The sequence below is a fragment of the Borostomias antarcticus genome (assembly GCF_949987555.1).
Source record: "Borostomias antarcticus genome assembly, chromosome: 2".
Lineage (NCBI taxonomy): Eukaryota > Metazoa > Chordata > Actinopteri > Stomiiformes > Stomiidae > Borostomias > Borostomias antarcticus.
Genome location: NC_140235.1, coordinates 4,100,505 through 4,121,071, shown reverse-complemented (window position 1 = coordinate 4,121,071; position 20,567 = coordinate 4,100,505). Strand labels below are relative to the sequence as shown.

The following is a 20,567-nucleotide window of genomic DNA, read 5'->3' as shown; positions in this document are numbered from 1 at the left end:
CAGTGAAGAAATATGAGACTAAGACGACGGACGAGTGTGATTCTGGTTTAATGTTGACAGTTGAATGTGTCTCACTTTCACACTCTCCTTCCCCAAACAACCGAAGCACCGACATCCAAATGAGGTACTATCACACAGAAAAACTGAAGTAAACTTTTACAGATGGTTGTGGTTGCTTCTTTCCTCACAACAAAGAATGTTTCTTTGCAACATAAATGTCTTCAAGATTGAGAGAATGATGAAAAAAACTGAAAAATACACAGAATCAAAGCTCTCATTAGCTCACAAAACTCCCAAACAAATAAATATGTAGAAGAAGTTTGGAAAAGATACAACAAAACAAGACTTTCCACTTGTCTGGAAGAAGGGTAAACTAAAGATCCAACATGTCTGATCTGTATCCTAAACCTTAGTAACTCTAGATCAGACTTGAAAAGGGAATTTCCTTTCCAAAGCTTCATAAATGACCTTTATTCAAGCAGTTATATTTATATATAAATTTTGTTTCTTAATAAATGTGCAGTGCTTAGTATTAAGAATTACATTTGTATTACACAATCTGTTATTCCAGTGGGTCCCCTGACCCAAAGATACGGTATTGGCTTTATCCCTGCCCATCGAAAAAACAAGCCAATTCTATTTCAACTGAATAAAACCACCAAACAGGACAGTAATTTGGAAGTGTGCTTAAAGTCAGTGCCCATAATAAACTGATATAAAGATGTGTTGATTTGAATCGATGCTGGTATATTTCCTTATACTTCTTTTTAACAACCACATGCATTTACATTAATGGATAAAGATTTTACATTTGAAACTGAAAAAGTGAAATCAATAAAGATCATTAGCATTCGTAAACTAGGATCCTTTATTTCTGTCATCCCCACCCAGGTCCATGTTTGCAGTAGTGGAGTCTTCTTTTGTCAGTCTTGGGTGTGTGTGTGTGTGTGTGTGTGTTGGGCCGGGGAGGTGGAGGTGGGGGCTTGTGGTTCCCTGCCCTCTCCTGAAAGCGTTCACAGTTTGTCCGTGTCAGGAAAGGTAAAAAAAAGAAAAAAAAGAGAAAAGGTTCGGGAAGCCCCGCCCCCTGTGGTCCCCCCTCCCCCCCGGCTCCAGTCCTGTCACTCGTCGTCCTCCTCCTCCTCCTCGTCCTCCTCGCCGTCGGACAGCGAGGCGCAGGGGCGGATCTGCCGGTAGCCGTCCAGCCACTTCTCCACCATCTGGGTGACCAGCGGGTGGTTCCTCCGGCGCGAGCTCTTCTGCAGCGCCACCAGGACCCCGCCCTCCGTCACGCAGCAGTCCAGCCACTCCCGCAGGAGCTTCTCCTGCTGCTCCTCGTTCCCCATCTGAGACACACGGACGCACAGGGGGGGGGGGAACACAGCGTCACGTCGCTGCCGCGGCTCGCCTACCCAGCTAACACAGTGTCCTAACTACACGCGACGCGAGCGAGCGTCAGCGACAAAATGCGTTCCATTGCTTTGTTTTCTGTTGTTATGTCCTAACTGGACGCGAGTGACACAGCGCAAAGCAGCGCAACGTTTTAACTGCCATTTTGACGCTCGCCCTGTTCCTATTTTCCTCCTGTCGCTCGCGTTGACAGGCGTTCGTTCTTCAACTGTCTTCAGTTGGGAATATAGACAAATGACAAATTAAATTTAACGGTTTCAGTTAGGACAGCAAGCATGCGATGTCTCGTTCTGTTGCTCGCGTCGCAAGCAGTTAGGACACGGTGTAACGACAAGGTGCTTTTCGACATGAAGTTACTTTAGACGCCAAATCCCATCTTGACCCGGTTGTTAATGTGACATCGATGGATGATGATTCATAGAGTGACATGCAAATTTGGATCAGGCTCTTATCAGGCACTCTTACTCGCAGCTAATAATTAATCTCTACTACGTCCTATAAGCCGGTCAGTCGCTTAGCAAACAGATTAGGCTGACACACTGTGACATCAGCGCAACCGCGTGCGAGCGGCGTTGGACGGGCGCCGATAGGAACGCTCGCGACGGTCGGACCGCCCCTACCTCCTGCGCCGACAGGAAGTGGATGTGGAGCAGCTTCCTCTCGCTGTCCACCAGCGGCAGGAAGGTGACGGTGACGTCGTCGTCCGTGTTGAGGTTGGCGCCCGCGCCGCGATTGTCGAAGCCGTCGTTCTCCATGGCGACCAGTGCCGAGAAGTGGCCCCGCGTGTAGCCCAGGGCGATGGGGCTCTTCCAGCAGAAGCTCTGCTCCCACAGCAGGGGCAGGTACACGCCTGGCACAGGCGCAAAGGACAGGAGAAGAAAAAATAAACGGTCAAAACCTATTATTGCCCCATCGTGTTGCCTACTGTGTTTTTTGTATTGATTGAAATGGAAAGCACTTTGGTCAACTCTTGTTTTAAATGTGCAGTATAAATAAAGTTGGATTGGAAAACCAGGGAATGACCCTGGCCTCGGGACGACGACAGGTCCGGGCGCGATAGTGACCTTCTGCCCAGATGGCACAACGATGAAGACCTTTCTCTCAGCGAGACCATTCCCTCACCCTCTCCAAGGTGACCTCATCCAGTGAGAGCAGGGCTGACTTCACCCTGTGGCGGCGTGGGGTGTTAACCACGGTGGGGGGGGCGGACCGGCCCCTACAGGCCCTCTGTGAACGCCCTGACAGGCTGCCATTGTGTTTACTGGGTTTGGCCTGGCGACCACCGCTAGCCCAGCTCTGCCTGTATAGACGCCCCTAACACACACACACTCTCTCTCTCTCTCTCTCCCTCTCTCCACTGTCTCCCCCTCTCTCTCTCTCTCTCCACTGTCTCTCTCTCTCCCTCCCTCTCCCTCTCTCTCTCTCTCTCAGCACAAACATGAAATCACTCACGCTGACGTGACTCTGGCCAGCCGCCCTCGTTACTGTCTGCTTTCATCATTTACGCACGTGCACGTGCACGCCCCTGCAGATTAAAGCCAGGCTGTTCCCTGACTACATAGGATACATACCCCCCCCCCCACCACCTCTTCATCATGGTTTACACATGATGGTTTACACATGATGGTTTACACATGATGGTTTACACATGATGGTTTACACATGATGGTTTACACATGGCCGTGCAGAAACCGTGCGTGGCCGTCTCCCCAACGCCGGGCTAGTGGGACTTCAAAACGGTTGCCTCCAGAGACGGGAGTATTTGTGTGTCTCCCCCCCCCCCCCCCCCCGACACCCATCACATGCATTCCAGAAGAGTCCCGGAACAAGCCCCCCCCCACCCCATCCCCTCCTCTCCGACACACCTGTGATCAACACGGTGACTCCTGCCTGATCAGAGCCTGTGAGGCTCAGGGGGCGGAGCTATGGCAGCTATGCGAGGCATGTGTGGCGCCGCATACCCGGCCCGTTTCACACCGGGGGCCTAACTCCTAGACTCAGAGCGCTGCTGGGTTCCCCTCCAGGGGTCGTCCTGGCTCAGAATGGGTCTTTGGGGGGGGGGGGATGCGCACGCAATTTGGGGGGGAAATCTCTGTTTTATGCTGAGTAGCCTACCGGCATATATATCCAACTTTATATTCTTTGCTGTCGTTCTGACTGAGCTCACTTTTCACAATCGTGGGAAATCTCACCGACATGACACAAAATGGATATGAAGACAAAATGTTTAAGATACTGATAACCTGTCTATTAATGATCTTGATTACTAGTGGTCCAAACCATGGACAATGCAAGAGAGAGGGATAGGCTGCACTTGAAACAAGCTATCAAACACATTTGGAGAGGATTTGAAATGCTATTTTTATTCTCAATTTTTTAGCATTTTGGCACGGGTGATTTTCCTTTGGCTAAAATCTCTTCGGGTGGCGCCAAAAAATCCTCTATGCAGGAAAAACTGCCCTCTCACCTGACCTCTGACCTGGCTGGCCTGCAGCTCGGCCGTCCTGTAAAACCCAGAAAAACAACAGCGACCCAGAGTGCACTGCAGGACTCACCTTGAAAGCGGGTGTACCCGAGCGTTTCGCCGCGGAAACTCTTGTAATACTTCACTCCGTAGACAATGATTGGCCTACGAAGTATGTGTGCAAGAACAAATATATGGGTCTGCTCCAAGCTGGCTCCTGGCTGTAGAGGATGAGACAGTGGAGAGAGAGAGAGAGGGAGACAGTGGAGAGAGAGAGAGAGAGAGAGAGAGAGAGAGGGAGACAGTGGAGAGAGAGAGGGAGACAGTGGAGAGAGAGAGGGGGGGGTGAGGGGTGTAGTTAACCATCTGATAGTGGAGGAAGGAGTTAACTACAAAGAGCTATTGGGAGATCATGTTCGTACACAGTAGATTACTTCCACTGAGAAGTTCCCCATCAGCATTAGCCAGATTCCTCACAACTGACGCACTTTCACACTTTATAGAATTCTTTACACTGCGGAGTGTAACCACATACTGAGGCCACACAATGGAGGCTGGAAGGGTACAGCCTAGTGAAGGAGACTGGAAGGGTACAGCCTAGTGAAGGAGACTGGAGACTGGAAGGGTACAGCCTAGTGAAGGAGACTGGAGACTGGGAGGGTACAGCCTAGTGAAGGAGACAGGAGACTGGAAGGGAACAGCCTAGTGAAGGAGACAGGAGACTGGAAGGGAACAGCCTAGTGAAGGAGACAGGAGACTGGAAGGCTACAGCCTAGTGAAGGAGACTGGAGACTGGAAGGGTACCAGCCTAGTGAAGGAGACAGGAGACTGGAAGGCTACAGCCTAGTGAAGGAGACTGGAGACTGGAAGGGAACAGCCTAGTGAAGGAGACAGGAGACTGGAAGGCTACAGCCTAGTGAAGGAGACTGGAGACTGGAAGGGTACCAGCCTAGTGAAGGAGACAGGAGACTGGAAGGCTACAGCCTAGTGAAGGAGACAGGAGACTGGAAGGGAACAGCCTAGTGAAGGAGACAGGAGACTGGAAGGGTACCAGCCTAGTGAAGGAGACAGGAGACTGGAAGGGTACAGCCTAGTGAAGGAGACTAGAGACTGGAAGGGAACAGCCTAGTGAAGGAGACAGGAGACTGGAAGGCTACAGCCTAGTGAAGGAGACAGGAGACTGGAAGGGTACCAGCCTAGTGAAGGAGACTGGAGACTGGAAGGGTACCAGCCTAGTGAAGGAGACTGGAAGGGTACCAGCCTAGTGAAGGAGACTGGAGACTGGAAGGGTACCAGCCTAGTGAAGGAGACTGAGGCTGTGTTCGGAATCGCTCCCTCGTTCCCTCACTCCCTATTCCCTATATAGGGTTCACTATGTAGTGAACTACCTAGGGTATGGTTTAAGGAGTATTCGGACACTACACCGAACGTCACAAAAATGCGTCGGTCATTCGTGTGATGCAGGCGGATGCGCCCTCGTGTAAACAAACAAGTCTAACAGGGAGCATTCACGCTGCAGGTTGAGATGAACTCAATCAGGTAGTATCGGATTTGCTTTTGTGTGTTCATTTTGAATGTTAAATCCCAAATAAAGTGTTGAAATTGTAATTCTAATCATGTGCATGTGTGGTTTTTCTACATTTAATTGCAAGATGTAACGTTGGCTATAGCCGCGCTACCTAGCTAGCTATGAAGCGCACGATCAAGTAACATGTTTACGAACATTGCATGTTTACGATTTAGCTCTGCAAGCTAGAGTTCCTTCAGTTTATACACGAAAGTTGCCGCCGCCATCCTCCGTTCACAGCCCTCTTCGCGAGACAACTCAACTGCATTGCATTGTGGTATACCGGAGAAAATGTAGGGTACATGCACTGTACCCTGGAAATCAAGGTGACTTGTGGGTAATAAGTAGTGGACTATATAGGGAACGAAAATTCCGTGGAGAATTCGGACACTACAAACAAAATGGCTGACGCCCTATATAGTGCACTATATAGTGAATAGGGAGCGATTCCGAACACAGCCTGAGACTGGGAGGCTACAGCCTAGTGAAGGAGACAGGAGACTGGAAGGCTACAGCCTAGTGAAGGAGACAGGAGACTGGAAGGGAACAGCCTAGTAAGGTCCAGGATGTTCTTCCTACACTTGGATGGTATTAACATCCTCCCACAGGACCAGAGCAGCAAGATACTGAATAATTCATGTAGTATTATTGCCTGTAGCTGATTGCTGATGGTATGGTACCTCCCACTAGGACAGCTTGTGTCTGAGTGCATCAGGAAAGTGTGTGTGTGTGTGTGTACCTGGCTAGCCAATGAGAGAATGAAGGCCCAGTCTTCCTGCCACTGTTCCTCCCTCAGGGAGAAGTGCAGGCCGAAGCTCTGGGAATACCAGGACTCCCACTCTTTCCAGCGTGTGTAGAACCTGGGGGACAAAGACAAAACACACACACACACACGCGCGCATGCACGCACACATTAGGAAGTGTCATCGGATCAACTCCCTATGGAAAGTGTTATGAACCAAATACTTAAAATGCTTTAGAAATTAGTGTTGTTTTTCTAAAGTCACAAGACAATGACCTCCAGAACCAAACTGGAATGTGCTTCCAAACAAATACCTAAGAGTTCACACATATTCTTGTGGATGCTCACTGCTCAGAACAACCAGCGTTTAGCTCGGGGGAAAACAGCATTTGTGCATAAAAGGCTCTGAGTTGTTAGCCAGGCAACACATCCTTAAATGACTCTGCCCCGTTTTAGAGAACAATATAATCAAATTCAGCATAGGTCTCCTACAGGCTACCGAGCTGCAGCTGCAGCCACAGCCCCCTAACCCCCAGGCCTCATCCCCAGCCCACTAACCCCCAGGCCTCATCCCCAGCCCACTAACCCCCAGGCCTCATCCCCAGCCCCCTAACCTCCAGGACCCATCCCCAGCCCCCTAAACCCCAGACCTCATCCCTAGCCCCCTAACCCCCAGGCCTCATCCCCAGCCCCCTAACCCCCAGGCCTCATCCCCAGCCCCCTAACCCCCAGGCCTCATCCCCAGCCCCCTAACCTCCAGGCCTCATCCCCAGCCCCCTAACCCCCAGGCCTCATCCCCAGCCCGCTAACCTCCAGGCCTCATCCCCAGCCCCCTAACCTCCAGGCCTAATCCACAGCCCTCTAACACCCAGGCCTCATCCCCAGCCCCCTAACCCCCAGGCCTCATCCCCAGCCCCCCAACCTCCAGGCCTCATCCCCAGCCCTCTAACCCCCAGGCCTCATCCCCAGCCCCCTAACCCCCAGGCCTCATCCCCAGCCCCCTAACCGCCAGGCCTCATCCCCAGCCCCCTAACCTCCAGGCCTCATCCCCAGCCGCCTAACCTCCAGTCCCCAGGCCTCCAGCCCCCATCCCCCCAGCCCCGGGCCTCACCAGTGGGAGCAGTCGTGCAGGCTGTCGTGGAGGGTCTTGCGGAGGACAGAGTCCTTGTCGTAGATGCCCCAGGTGGCCTGGAGGACGGAGTCCAGCAGACAGTCCCCGGCCGTGCGGTTCCACAGGGCGTAGAGCCGGCTGTCCAGACGCGTGCCCAGCTCCAGAGACCAGTTGATGATGGGGGACTCCTCCTCCAGCTCTGAGGACGAGAGAGAGTGTGTGTGTGTGTGTGTGTGTGTGTGTGGGGGGGGGGGGGGCAAACAAAGCAGTGAGGTGGGAAACCATATGATGAGCACCAGATCCGCACCTACGCCTATCCAACGAGCTGACTGTTGATAGCATGGGAGAAAGAGACAGAGTGTGTGTGGGTGTGTGTGTGTGTGTGTCTGTTCGTGTGTGTGTGTTAAGTTGACTTTAGCAACTATGGGTCCCATTGACTTGCTCCCCCACACCTCCACTGTGCAGCAAACTTTAGGGGCATGAAAAGGTACAGACACCTCAGAAAGGGTAACTGGCGCGGAAAATACCAACATTGATACGTGTGGGCTGGGAGGAAGTACAGTCACACACACAGTCACACACACAGTCACACACACACACACACACACACACACACACACACACACACACACACACACACACACACGAGTGCACAAGAACAGGCAGGTACTCTGTTGGCCAAAGAACGAAACCGTAATATGACACCCCCAGTGTCCGCAGCCGTCCCATTATAGTCTAAGAGGAAAACAACCTTGCGGTCCCCAACTGACCCGTCCGCTCTCCCAACCCCCCGCGGAGCTGCGCTGAGCTGTCTATTAGAAGGACCTGCCCTTGTGGTAATACAACGCCACAACAACACAACGTGAAGTAAATATACATTACCTTTCTGTACATCTCGGTCAAGCACCTCATCAAACAGTTTTTCCTGAACTGTTGGGGGCAAGTCCTCGATGTCTACGAAGAGAAGAGGAGACAGTGGTTTAGAGACGTACGCGAGGGATGTTCCCGGGGGGAAGCCGATTCGCGCGGGCCTCTCTGATAAAAGGTCACGTCGTTATATTCCGACACTGAAAGTTCACGGCTGATCGGGTAGAGTGAAGTGGTCTTGATCTGAGTGCTCCTTCACGGTCTGCCTACGTGGGAGAGAGTCTGCTCTGGGGTGTCTCTGCATACTGACATGACCAGGAGAGACGAGCGAGAAATCAGACATGTTTCAGACATGTCGTTTGCCGTGGTTCGCGTTTGTTTTCGACGTTTCTATTCCCGCCTACTTTGTTTGCTTGGAGCCCTTCGCAACACTAGGACCTATTCTTCTGCTATATAAATGAGTGCATTGACCTTGTGGAACAGAGAAGAATAGCTTCTATGGTGGCCGGAAGCCAAGGTCCGCACGCTGCCCAAATACCCTGCATTCTAGAGCTCACAGTTTACCAGACCCACAGCCCTGAGACACAACCACAATAGCTTTGCCCCGTGGTGGAATTCAACGCAAATAGACACGCAATCTCCTACCAAGACCTTGACAAATATGGATACAATTCATTCTTTGGGCAAGAAAACCCAGCTGGCAAGGTAGCTCAGCCAACATCGAACAATACTCGATGGAGACAGGCAGATGCATACAGCTTAAGGCTGGTTGGAAACAAACCATGCCATTATGTCTTTTCGACTTCTCTGCAACACACAATTTCACGGTCAAGGAGTAAACCAAACAAGGATTCTACTCACAAACTATGCAAATCAGGGGCTAGGCCAAGTTCGTCATCTTGAGAATGGATACAGCTGATAATAGTGTTAGGCAACACAAAACCGAGTAACTAAACTTCATATCTACACAGAAAATGACACAGAGGAAGGGGGTGGAGTTATCCTGCTGTAAGATTCTCAAAGTCAGCCATCAACATCATCATCATCATCTTCCTCACCGGCGGGCAGGGTGAAGGTGACCACGTCCGTGAGGAAGTAGCAGGTGAAGTCTCCCTTGCGCTGATGCAGGGAGGCGGCCACCTCGCGACGGATCTGCTCGGTCAGCTCGGGACACACCATGGCTGGGATGCACTTAGCTGCCTGCTGGGACACCTGGAGGGGGGAGGGGGGGGGGGGGCACAGGGAGAATTAAGACCCAGCGCTTCAAAACAAAACCATTTTCCTCATTTAACGCAAGAGAGAACTGGAGCTCCACAAAGAATGACACACTGGCCATGTGGGGCTATGGAAAAGATTTCGGATTAGTAGGTCTTAAGGCGGGAGAGCAGTCGACATTTCCCGGGATAGACCAATAGGAGCAGGGCTGTGGTTCAACCCACAACCACGTGTGACATTCCCCCCCCCGCGAGACTGAGAGGGAGTGGGTCTCCAGGGGCAGCCCTGCGGACGTTGTCCTCCGAGCGGATGGACAGGTTCCAGCGGGTCAGTCCGGGACACACTCTCTCTGACCCGGGGATAGAAAAGCAGTCAGCAACCAGATAATCTGGGATCACGCTGCGGCACTCCCAACAGAGCCGCCATGGACCTGGGGCACGCACGCTCGCTCACGTAGGCAAGTTAGCCATGTTCATCCAGACTGGACTGGGGGACTCAGTGCACAGACGTAGGGAGTGGGGAGTCTATCGCTAATTAAGTCGCGCGATGGCAGACTTTCCAGATCTCCGGGCGCAGAGTTTAGAGACCGACTTGTGAGTCTAATCACTGATATCACCTAGTCCTTTCAGACCAGTAAGAGGATACAGAAAGTCAGAGGATAAAGCACACGGATTTATTCAGAACGATACTAGAGTGGGGATGAGAGGAACATTACGGGTCCAGGGTTCTTCCTATATTTAAATATTGCAGAAAGCTGCCTAGACATTTTTGCTGCATTTTTGCTGAAAATGCTTTAAATGCCGCAATACCCCTATTTTAGCAGTAACGGGTTTTCACTCAATGAAGGACTGGTATCTATAAATAAATGTGCCAACAACGTCAACTGGTTGCAAACCAGTAAGTAGCCTAGTGAACAACGTCAGCCTATTCTGTCCGATTTAAGCTGCTCCATCCGGGTGAATCCCCCCTGGGATCAGGTCCTGACTGAGCGGTCAGCCTCAGGTCGAGTGTGGGCTCTGACCTCGGTGAGCAGCACTGCCAGCATGTCCTGTCTCTGGAAGCGGATGGCGAGGTGGACCAGGGTGAAGCCGTCGTCGAACGCAGAGGGCCGGTTCAGCAGACGCACCTCGTCCGATGTCAGCTGCCGGGCGATGTCCCCGCCGGAGGACTTGTATGCCTCCACCGCCGCCAGGTCCCCCTCCACCACGCCTGGGGAGAGAGAGAGGGGGAGAGAGAGAGAGAGAGAGGGGGAGAGAGAGAGAGAGAGAGAGAGAGAGAGAGAGAGAGAGAGATGTTTAACACGTCTGCATAATTCCCTACACCACATACTGCATTAACCCTGTATCTATATCCTACAAAGACAACACATACACTATATGTATACTATTACACTATATGTATACTATTACTAATATAATACTACTACTATATGAACATTTCATACCACTCTCATAGTGACCAAAATTCCAGCGGTTATCGGTATTATCACGGTATTTTTTAAGAATATGCTGAAATTGTTCAATAAGTACTGATAGACAGCCTGGAATCCTTTCAACAACTTTTATAAAAAAAAACACAAAAAAAAACACCAATACCATAGGGAAAGCCAGGCCTCTCAACGGTTGAAAGGACATCATGTCCTCTGCTATGTTATATGGAAGGGCTGCAGTGAGGTATTTGGCATTTTTGGATGTGGGTGCGTAAGCGCATCATTTCCTGTGGGAGTTTTTGCCCATTCATCCAGAAGAGCATTTGTGAGGTCAGACACTGCTGTTGGACGAGAAGGCCTAGCTCGCAAGCTCCGTTCTAGTTCATCCCCAACGTGTTCGACGGGGTTGAGGTCAGGGCTCTGTGCGGGCCAGTCAAGTTCTTCCACATCAACCTCACCCAACCATGTCTTTATGGACCTTGCTTTGTGCACTGGGGCACAGTCACGCTGGAACAGAAAAGGGCCTTCCCCAAACCTAAACAAAGGGTTGGAAGCATAGAATTGTCCAAAATGTCTTGGTAAGCTGAAGCATTAACATTTCCCTTCACTGGAACTAAGGGCCCTAGGCCAACCCCAGAAAAACAACCCCATACCATTACCCCTCCTCCACCAAACTTAACAATTGGCACAATGCAGTCAGGCAGGTAACGTTCTCCTGGCATTCGCCAAACCCAGACTTGTCCATCAGACTTCCAGATAGAGAAGAGTGATTCGTCACTCCACACAACACGTTTCCACTGCTCCAGAGCCCAGTGGCGGCGTACTTTACTCCATCCAACGCTTGGTATTGCGTCTGGTGATATAAGGCCTTCTCTTCCAACATCAGACCTCACAAGTGCTCTTCTGGATGAATGGGAAAAAATTCCTCACAGACACACTCCAAAATCTTGAAAGCCTTCACAGAAGAGTGGAGCAGCTGTTAAAGCTGCAAATGGGAGCCAAACTCCATATTAATGCCTATGTTTTAATTTAGAATGGGATGTCATAAAATCTCCTGTAGGTGTAATGTGTAGGTGTCCCAATACTTTTGTCCATATAGTGTAGGTTCCATGTTATCTAGGGTGACCATGGTCGACTGACAAGGAGATCTTATTTGACACCGTAGGGGGGGGGGGGGGGTGGCTTAGACTTCAAATTCCAATTTCTGACTTCTGTACTGAAGAGTGTTTTAATCCTTGGTTTATGTTTGCTGGGGAAAGTTTAGTGCTGCCGCTTGGGTAAAACTACAGAGACAATTTAGTGTGGGAGGTTAAACGCTGATCAGAGAACAGCTCTACTAACAGCTTCCCAGCATTATACTGGAAGAGTCATACAGCAGCCTCACGCGTTACATAATATCACTGCCTGCTATGCTATTGTTCTGAAGTCACACGCACACAATGGACCACACGAAAACGCTTAGCAGCATAATGGGGTGTGTGTTGTGGGTGTGTATATAGACGACATGCACGACTCTGAGGCATTGAAAAGCAGAAATATGTAGAAAGGGATAAAAGAACAGAGGCAGTCCGTGGGAGGAATAAGCTGTGCCATGTGGAGCTCACCGGTTAGTAGTGAAGAGAGACATAATCACCAAATACAACAGGCCATTAGAGTGGGTGTGCCTATTGCCCTCATAAAGCAGGAGCATAGAACATGAGAGGACAGCGCGCACGCACACACACACTTTTAGGAAACAGAATATTTGTGGAAGTTAGGCTGGGGCTGCTAAATTATTGCAGATTGTGAAGTAGTCACACTGCTCTTTTTTCCCCTCCATAGTAAATATCCCCTACTTGGCTATGCCAAAACAAGATTGGTAGCAGCCCATTAGTCTAGGGACAACTTGCAAGTTTTATCCAATAAACTTAGACCCAACAGTCTTTTTGCAAATACGTAAATCTGTTTGCACCCCCTGGTCTTCCTCTCTCCTCACACGGGTCCAAATCTCCACTTGAGGAGCGAGAGGGAGGTTTTTAGTGAGGCCTGTTTTGATTGTATTTCGCCTTAAGAAAACACAAATCAAAGGAATGGCTGAATGAAGCGGAGGCTGACCGCCTGCCAGCGTAAACAGCGGCCGCTCATCGATCTCCGGCAGAGGAGTGGAGAGACGCATCCTTCAACGCAACAGCCTGTCCGGGGGGAAACCTGCAGCCAGCCACATAAAGACTCTGCAACGCTTTCGGCCTGAAAGGGGGGGGGGGGGGTAGTTTGGCTGTTACAGGAGCTCCCCAGCGTTTTGACAGATTTCCAAAATGGCAACTCTGGCAAAGTGCCAGTTGTCAAGGGATAGATGCTGTTCTGCTGGGTTGCCCTCCGATGAGAGGAGCTGTGGAGAATAACAACAAAACACGGCCTACACGCATGCGGTGTCGCTGGCATCTCTGGCTGTCGGATAATGTCAGCAATGTTCCATGACACACTCGACTGAGGAAAAAAACATCTAGTCTAGCCTAACACATTCCACGGTCCAGAGTTGACCAGTTCTCAGACTGGTGTGTAATAATGACAGGTAAAAAACAAAGCTTGTTTATAAGTAAAGTAGTAAAGTAAACACGTACACAAACAACAGGTGACATGACGCCGGTTGAGCGTACATAGCCGGGCCGCGGCGGCGCGGGCCGACCGCAGGTCGAAGGTCAGCCGCTGTGCGAGCGCGCGCTTGTTTATTTTTGACTCGCACAGCACCACTTGGGTTATTTTTAGGCGCTCGGTCCTCCGGGCAGCTAGGGCTGACTGAGCACCGAGTCCACGGTCAACTCAACCATAGCGTGCGTGTGTGTGTGTGTGTGAGAACCTTAAGCCTAACCCAATTGACAAACGAGGACAGCCTAACCAGCCTCTCCTCGACAGGATAACTTCCCTCCCAACCAGGCAAGCCTTTCCGAACAAAACAAGGACGCCCTTGGCTTCGAGTTGCAGGAGAGGTGGCAACTCAAGCCGTGACCTAAAGGTAACGGTGCCGACGTGAATGACATGTTGTTCAGACCAGCTCAGGCCTGCAGGGGACAAGCCACGGTGACAAATGACACCCGACCAGGAGGCTAGCTTCGAAAACAAGGACATTCTCTGAATGGCTGACCAGGCTAGTCTTTGCTTCAAGGGACATGAACTTGAGCAGGGGGAGGGGGTATCCATTTACTCAATGAGTCCAGGGTTTTGGAGGACTTTTTGGCGCCCCCCAAAGAGATTTTAGCCAGAGCAAAACGAAAATTACCAATGCTAAAAATTTAGAATAAAAATAGCAAATCAAATCCTCTCCAAATGTGTTTGATAGCTTGTTTCAAGTGCAGCCTATCCCTCTCTCTTGCATTGTCCATGGTTTGGATCACTAGTAATCAAGATCATTAATAGACAGGTTATCAGTATCTTAAACATTTTGTCTTCATATCCATTTTGTGTCATGTCGGGAGATTTCCCGCGGTTGTGAAAAGTGATCCCAGTCAGAACGACAGCGAAGAATATAGGCCTATATATGACGGTAGGCTACTCGGCATAAAACGGAGGTTTCCCCACAAAATTGTGTGCGCATCACCTCCCAAAGACCCATTCTGAGCCAGGAAAAACCCTATCTTGTGCATGCTGTCCAGTCTAGCAAACCAGGACATCTGTCAGGCTGAGGCTTGAGGACGAGGGCAGAGGGAGGAAGGGTGGTTAAGGTAGAAAGGAAGTGATGAAGGAAGGTAAGGATGGAGGAAGGGTGGCTGACAGAGGAGTAAAGGGACCGGAACAGCCTCCAGCTAGGCAGCATTTCCCCACTGCTCATCTCTCCCACCCACTCCTCCTCAGTTTGGCTACGGAACTACGCAGTAGGCAGATGCAACTAGCAAAAGCTGAATAGAGTTACAGGCCTACATCAAACATGGGAGGCTTACGGCAAGCTATGCTTCTCCTATCATTGCACACTGGCAACTGTATTAGGTTTATAGTGGGCACTAATATTACTAATACTACTACTACTACTAATAATAATAATAATAATAATAATACAACAAGCATCTCCACAAAAATATCTAATAATAATTTTAAAAATCTAATAATAATAATAATAATAGTATTCATATTAATAATAATATACAAGAAGCATCTCCACAATCAGGAAATGTATCAAGGGAGCAAAGCTCGTCTCCCGGCATCCTCACCTGCGCAGGCATTGAGAAACAACCAATCAGTCCTCCTCATCCTGTTCTTAATCTGCTTCAGCTTTTTAAAGTCCACCTCCAGCTCCTCTTTGCATCCCACCGCTCCCTGCGCCAGCTCGATCCTCTGGAAGTCCATCTGGACCTCCGCCTCCCGCTTGGGGGGGGTCGGAGGGGACCTCCTCTGGCTCCCGCTGCAGCCCCCCACGCTGCCTATGACCCCGCCCCCTCCCCCCACGCCCACCACCCCCCTCCGGTTGTCCCTGTCCTGCTCGTTGAGCATGGAGGGCCGCTTGCTGTCGGGCTCTGAGGCCAGTTCTATAGGCTCTGCCAGGCTGTTGGGCCTGGGGTGGTCACACACCACGCACTTGCGCGCCTTGGGCCAGTTCTCGTAAGTGCAGGCAGCGCACTGCCAGTGCTGGGCGCGGGTGTTGAGCCTGTTGCGGTCGTTGTACTCCTCGCAGGGGTCCGCGGGGGTGGAGGAGGGGGGGGCGGGCCGGCATCCCGAGCCCGAGGTCTGGGGCGACTCTGTGGGGCTGCGGGGCTTCTGGGGCTGGTCCTGGTGGAGGTGGTGATGCTGGCCCTGCTGCTGCCCTTGCAGGCGCTGGCACAGGCACTGGGTGCATCGGATGGCGCGGGGCCAGTTCAGGTAGGTGCACATGTGGCAAGACCACTTGCTGGAGGTCTCGGGGGTGTCGGCGATGCGGACGCGGGGCCGGGCGCTGGAGTCCGGGCAGATGAGGAGACTGGACCCCCCCTGGGGTGGGCTGTTGCTGTGGCTCAGGCTCGGGGGGTCCCACTGGAGGCGGCTGGCGTGGAGGCCGGGGCTGCTCCTGAACGGCTCTTCGGTGATGATGGTGCCTCCGCTGGGCCTCTGGGCGCGGCACATGGTACACTTGATGGCCGACGGCCAGTTCTCATACGTGCAGTACTCGCAGGCCCACTTGGCGCCGAGCTCAGTCATCGTCGCTCTGCCCTGCCGCTCGGGAAGGCTGCCGCTTGGAGGGGGAGGGGGGGCTCAGCTCGGCAGCTCCTCTGCAGGAGATCACACAGGCAAAGCAGGATGCTGGGAGAGAAACAGGACATATGGTCAGGAGCTGCTAAAGGCCTCTCCGACTACAGACTATATATAGCGTGCATGCACGGATCCTACATGTAAATCCGGTATAAGACTTATCTAATTTACACTTTATGTCGTGGTTAAGAAGGCGCTGTTCTTTTGCTAAATTAAAATGCCAATGAAAATAATTGAGTGATGAGGCATCCAAAGGGTCGGGGGCAATATACACTCTGAAGTGAAGAGACACTACAACAAAGCTGGCGGCACTACAGCCCGAGTTAACATGTGATGATGTAATTGCCTCACGATAGCGAGCCAGGCCAGGCAGGGAGAGTAGACCAGACCAGAACAAGACAAATGTTCAAATATGCATTCATATTCTCTTCAAACAGCGAGGCTACAGTGGTGTGTGCTCTTGACCTGGCACTAATTTATGGCATGATGAATGAAAGGCGGAGAAGCTCGGAGCCAAGCCCATACAGAGCAAGGTGCCAAGAAATGTTTGGAACCTAATCTCCCGTCTCGATGTCTCTACATAAACTGACACTATAAACACATCCAGACCACGGATAACCAGGCAAACGTGCCTTGCCACAGACCTGACTAGTCAGTCAGCCTCAAGGACAAATGAAAGCAAGCAACAGGCACCACACAAACTCATGACTTAAGACCTCCAATGAAGTTAGTTGGAAACAGCCTTCCCTTGTGGGCTTCAATTACTCCAACCAAAACAATGCAACGGGGGATATTTCTCATGAAATTCTGTGTATGAAAAATGATCTGAGGTCTTAGATAACATTTTCTAGCTAACAATAACGTTTAATAGGTTCTTCCCTGTTTAAAGAACATAAATATGATCTGAACATACGTGGTAAATAACAGAGGTGGGCAAACCCTCAACTCTTAGAGTTTGTTTTCCCATATTGATGAATACAGTTGATCAGAAATAGGTGAGTAAACTCTCAGCCTCATTTTAAAGACGTGGGTAAACTGAGTTTTCTTGACTTTACCCTCCACTACCCTTCTGCCTACACAGCTTCCGGCTCAAACTAGATGAGACAAAGATGTGGTTAGATAACGTTAACTGTCACTGTACACAAAGTAACGTTATGTGCTGGGCGTGTCCAACGAAATGTCCTCTAATTTAGCTAAAGTTACTTTTAACTAAATGATGTTATGCAGTACGCACATATGACATAACCACATATAACAAGCTATCGTTAACTATGTTATGTTTTTCATTTCAAATCTGCGGAAAAACATGTTTTATGGCTAAAAAGTTTGCCGAGTTAATGAACGTTAGCTAGATAGGCTACCAAACAAGCTGGCTAATAGTTATGTCTAGCTGGCTAGTCTGTGTCTGTGAGCTAGCACGCTAAAGTAGCTAGTGCTTAGCTAGCTAGCCAGCCGGGTAGCTAGGGGCAACTGTTCAGCTAATGGTGCGTTCGTTTATAACTGGGAGGTGGGAAATTGCGACTTGCTAGAAATGATTAAATAAAACACCTCATGAACTCGCACTTCCTCGTCGCAAATTCGGATATGTTTCTCAGCCCCCAGTTGCTCGAATGCACTAGATATAACTAGGTAACTGTGATATAATGGTATATAGATATAACTAGGTAACTGTGATATAATGGTATATAGATATAACTAGGTAACTGTGATATAATGGTATATAGATATAACTAGGTAACTGTGATATAATGGTATATAGATATAACTAGGTAACTGTGATATAATGGTATATAGATATAAATAGGTAACTGTGATATAATGGTATATAGATATAACTAGGTAACTGTGATATAATGGTATATAGCTCGAATGCACACAGGTCGGAGGTAGGTATTTTGCCACTTGCCACCTCCGACCAAAAACGAACACACCATAAGTACAGCTCTGTTGAGTGTGTGTAACGTTACCATAGAGCTAACTACGACTGTAACGTTACCATAGAGCTAACTACGACTGTAACGTTACCATAGAGCTAACTACGACTGTAACGTTACCATAGAGCTAACTACGACTGTGTGCGAGCCGACTCGAAAGTTAACTTACAACATATTTTGAAATCCAACAACAAGATAGACAGTACCCCTACGTGGTGCCCGGTAGCAGCTAATTTAGCTAACGCTAGCGAGAGTAAATGCATTTTGTGCTACGCGTTCTCAAGCAAGGCAATGAATGCTAGCACCAGCTAGCCACTAGGTCTCATGCACATAACGTTAGATGCAACACAGCCCAGTGTACTAGCTAGCCAGCTAGCAATACAGCCCAGTGTACTAGCTAGCCAGCTAGCAACACAGCCCAGTGTACTAGCTAGCCAGCTAGCTACTTAACGTTAGGGTGTCAAAGAAAAACAAAGACAAGTGGTCTTTTCTAACATACTGAAAAGTTATCTTTACACATTCAACTGCGAGTTAGACGTTCGCAGACGATACGTGTGAACAATGTAAGGTGAATGTGGCCTAACTACACCATTACTGTACCTTTTCCTGTGTTTACACTCCTCTTCCAGGCAGGCACAACAAACCGAGGGCTTCAGACTGGCTGCCCCGGTCGGGATCACTGTCTAGAGCTTCCCAGAGAAACCCTACTCAATACCACACAGTGTCCAGAAGTCAAAAGAGTTCATTTGGTTAGAAGACGCATATTGACGTCTCTGTGCCCCGTTCGTGTGGAGCGACAACCCCGTCCCTCTGCTGTCCGTTTGGGGATTTAAGTCATTTTAATCCCAATTTCCCACCGCCGATCAGACGGTGTTTAATGGCGTCGTACAGAGAACCAGAGCCTAAAAAATACACAAGAGAGGCAGGAGGATTTACCACCTGGATATGCCGACCAGGCTGATTGGTTAGCTCCACTGTATTCCTCAAACTGGCCTATAAGATTGTACTTGTTTTTTGCCAATCGGTAAAGACCTTTATCACATTAGTCTCAAATGTCAAAAGAATATGCATGTGTAATGCATTTCCCCCCGTCTTCGCTCGAATGTTGCATAGCACAATAACGTTATACTTATTTCCCCGAAGCCACCGTGGTGTTTGTTTCATCTCTTACTTTCGCTGGCTGCAGGCATAAGGATGATGTCATCGTTTGAAAAATACTGCAGCAGTCTGCAGTAGAGTATTATTGAGAAAAAATGAATCGATGAGGACATCAAGAGACCGTCACCATTACATTTTTAGACGCACTTTAAATGTGCTCTAATCATCCAGTCATATATATCACCTGAGTGCATGGATTCGACAACCATCCGTCAAATTATATATGGATGCTGCAAATCCGGTGAGAAAAAAACTGTACAGTGGATGTGGGCTGTGCTGTTTATTTGTTTACATGACAATCCCTCCCACTTTCAAATGACGTAATACAACGCGACCACTTACTAGGTCAACTGGGTTGGAGATCGACGCTTATTGGCGTGGTGGTCGGAGTTGAACGCGATTATTAAAGGAATCAGATGGACTTGAGAAAGTTACTTTTGCGTCTCTTCTTATAGACATTATTTGTCACTTACGTATCATTAATTAGGATGGACCCAAGCTCCTATGGCTCGATAGCGTAACTCCTCCCTCCCGTAACTTCGGCCTTGACACGAACTCCAGTGTACAAAACGTGCAGACTCTGGTATGCAAATGCAATGACCACATATTATTCAAGAACACTGCTATTTACGTATATCGTATTTAATTTTCCCCTATTGCTGGCTAAACATGTACCACTTTGATTTACAATAACAAAATGACAATAACATGTAAGCACGTCTCTTTTATTACCCCTAGTTTATAGGACTACATTTACTATCCAACAAGATAGTCTGCTATCATTTCCAGACCAGAAAAATCAAGTAAAGTGAAGTGTGATGGGAATAGGGCTTCAGGGAACAGCAGTACCTCCGGGTGGAGTCATCCAGCAAGGCTCCACCTCGTGTGTTGGAAGATGAATCTGAGATCCAGTATTTCTATCGTCCTCTCTTCTCAAAACACAGGAGCATCTGTTCACCTCCCGTCCTGTAGACACTTCCTCCCTAATTGACTAAGTGCTATATGCTGCTCCCCCCCCCTTTCATCTACTGTACATTCAATATTGATTAAGAAACCCGAACACTTTTTTCATTCCAGTGCTGAGAGAGTTCACCGATTTCACTCACAGAATTGTCATTATGAACATCTGAATAATTATTTGAGTAACATTTTGGGTACCAGTCCCCAAACAGCTATGCCACATTATATGACATAAGACAATGAAAGCTAGATAACCCCCAAGCCAGAAAGCATAATATACAAACGAACGGCGGAAAAGCAATGTTGTTGAGGCATTTCTTCCAGTTATAGTAGCTAACCTGATCTATAAATGGACTGTAGCAGACATATAATCATGAAAAATGACCTTAGTTCCAGTGTATGCATGTGTATTCACACAGAACACAGCTGTATTATTTTGTCTGCATTTTCCTTAGCACCAAAGTGACACACTGTCCACCCTTGTTACAGTATCATCTAGTCACTCGCCCATATCCAAATG

General features: G+C 49.3%; 1 protein-coding gene across 1 annotated transcript; it reads right to left on the bottom strand.

Moving 5' to 3' along the window:
• Window positions 1–1,118: 1,118 nt before the first annotated feature.
• Window positions 1,119–18,778, bottom strand: LOC311318852 (ubiquitin thioesterase Zranb1-like; the record flags this gene model as incomplete). The annotated part of the gene is made up of 10 exons (XM_084450285.1): window positions 18,530–18,778; window positions 14,984–16,046; window positions 10,395–10,582; window positions 9,217–9,370; window positions 8,174–8,245; window positions 7,292–7,490; window positions 6,178–6,298; window positions 3,963–4,092; window positions 2,028–2,257; window positions 1,119–1,343 (listed from the first exon to the last, which is right to left on the bottom strand). Exons 2-10 carry the CDS (start codon window positions 15,942–15,944, stop codon window positions 1,119–1,121), a joined length of 2,280 nt encoding a protein of 759 aa, XP_084306411.1. The 5' UTR covers window positions 15,945–16,046; window positions 18,530–18,778.
• Window positions 18,779–20,567: the final 1,789 nt, after the last annotated feature.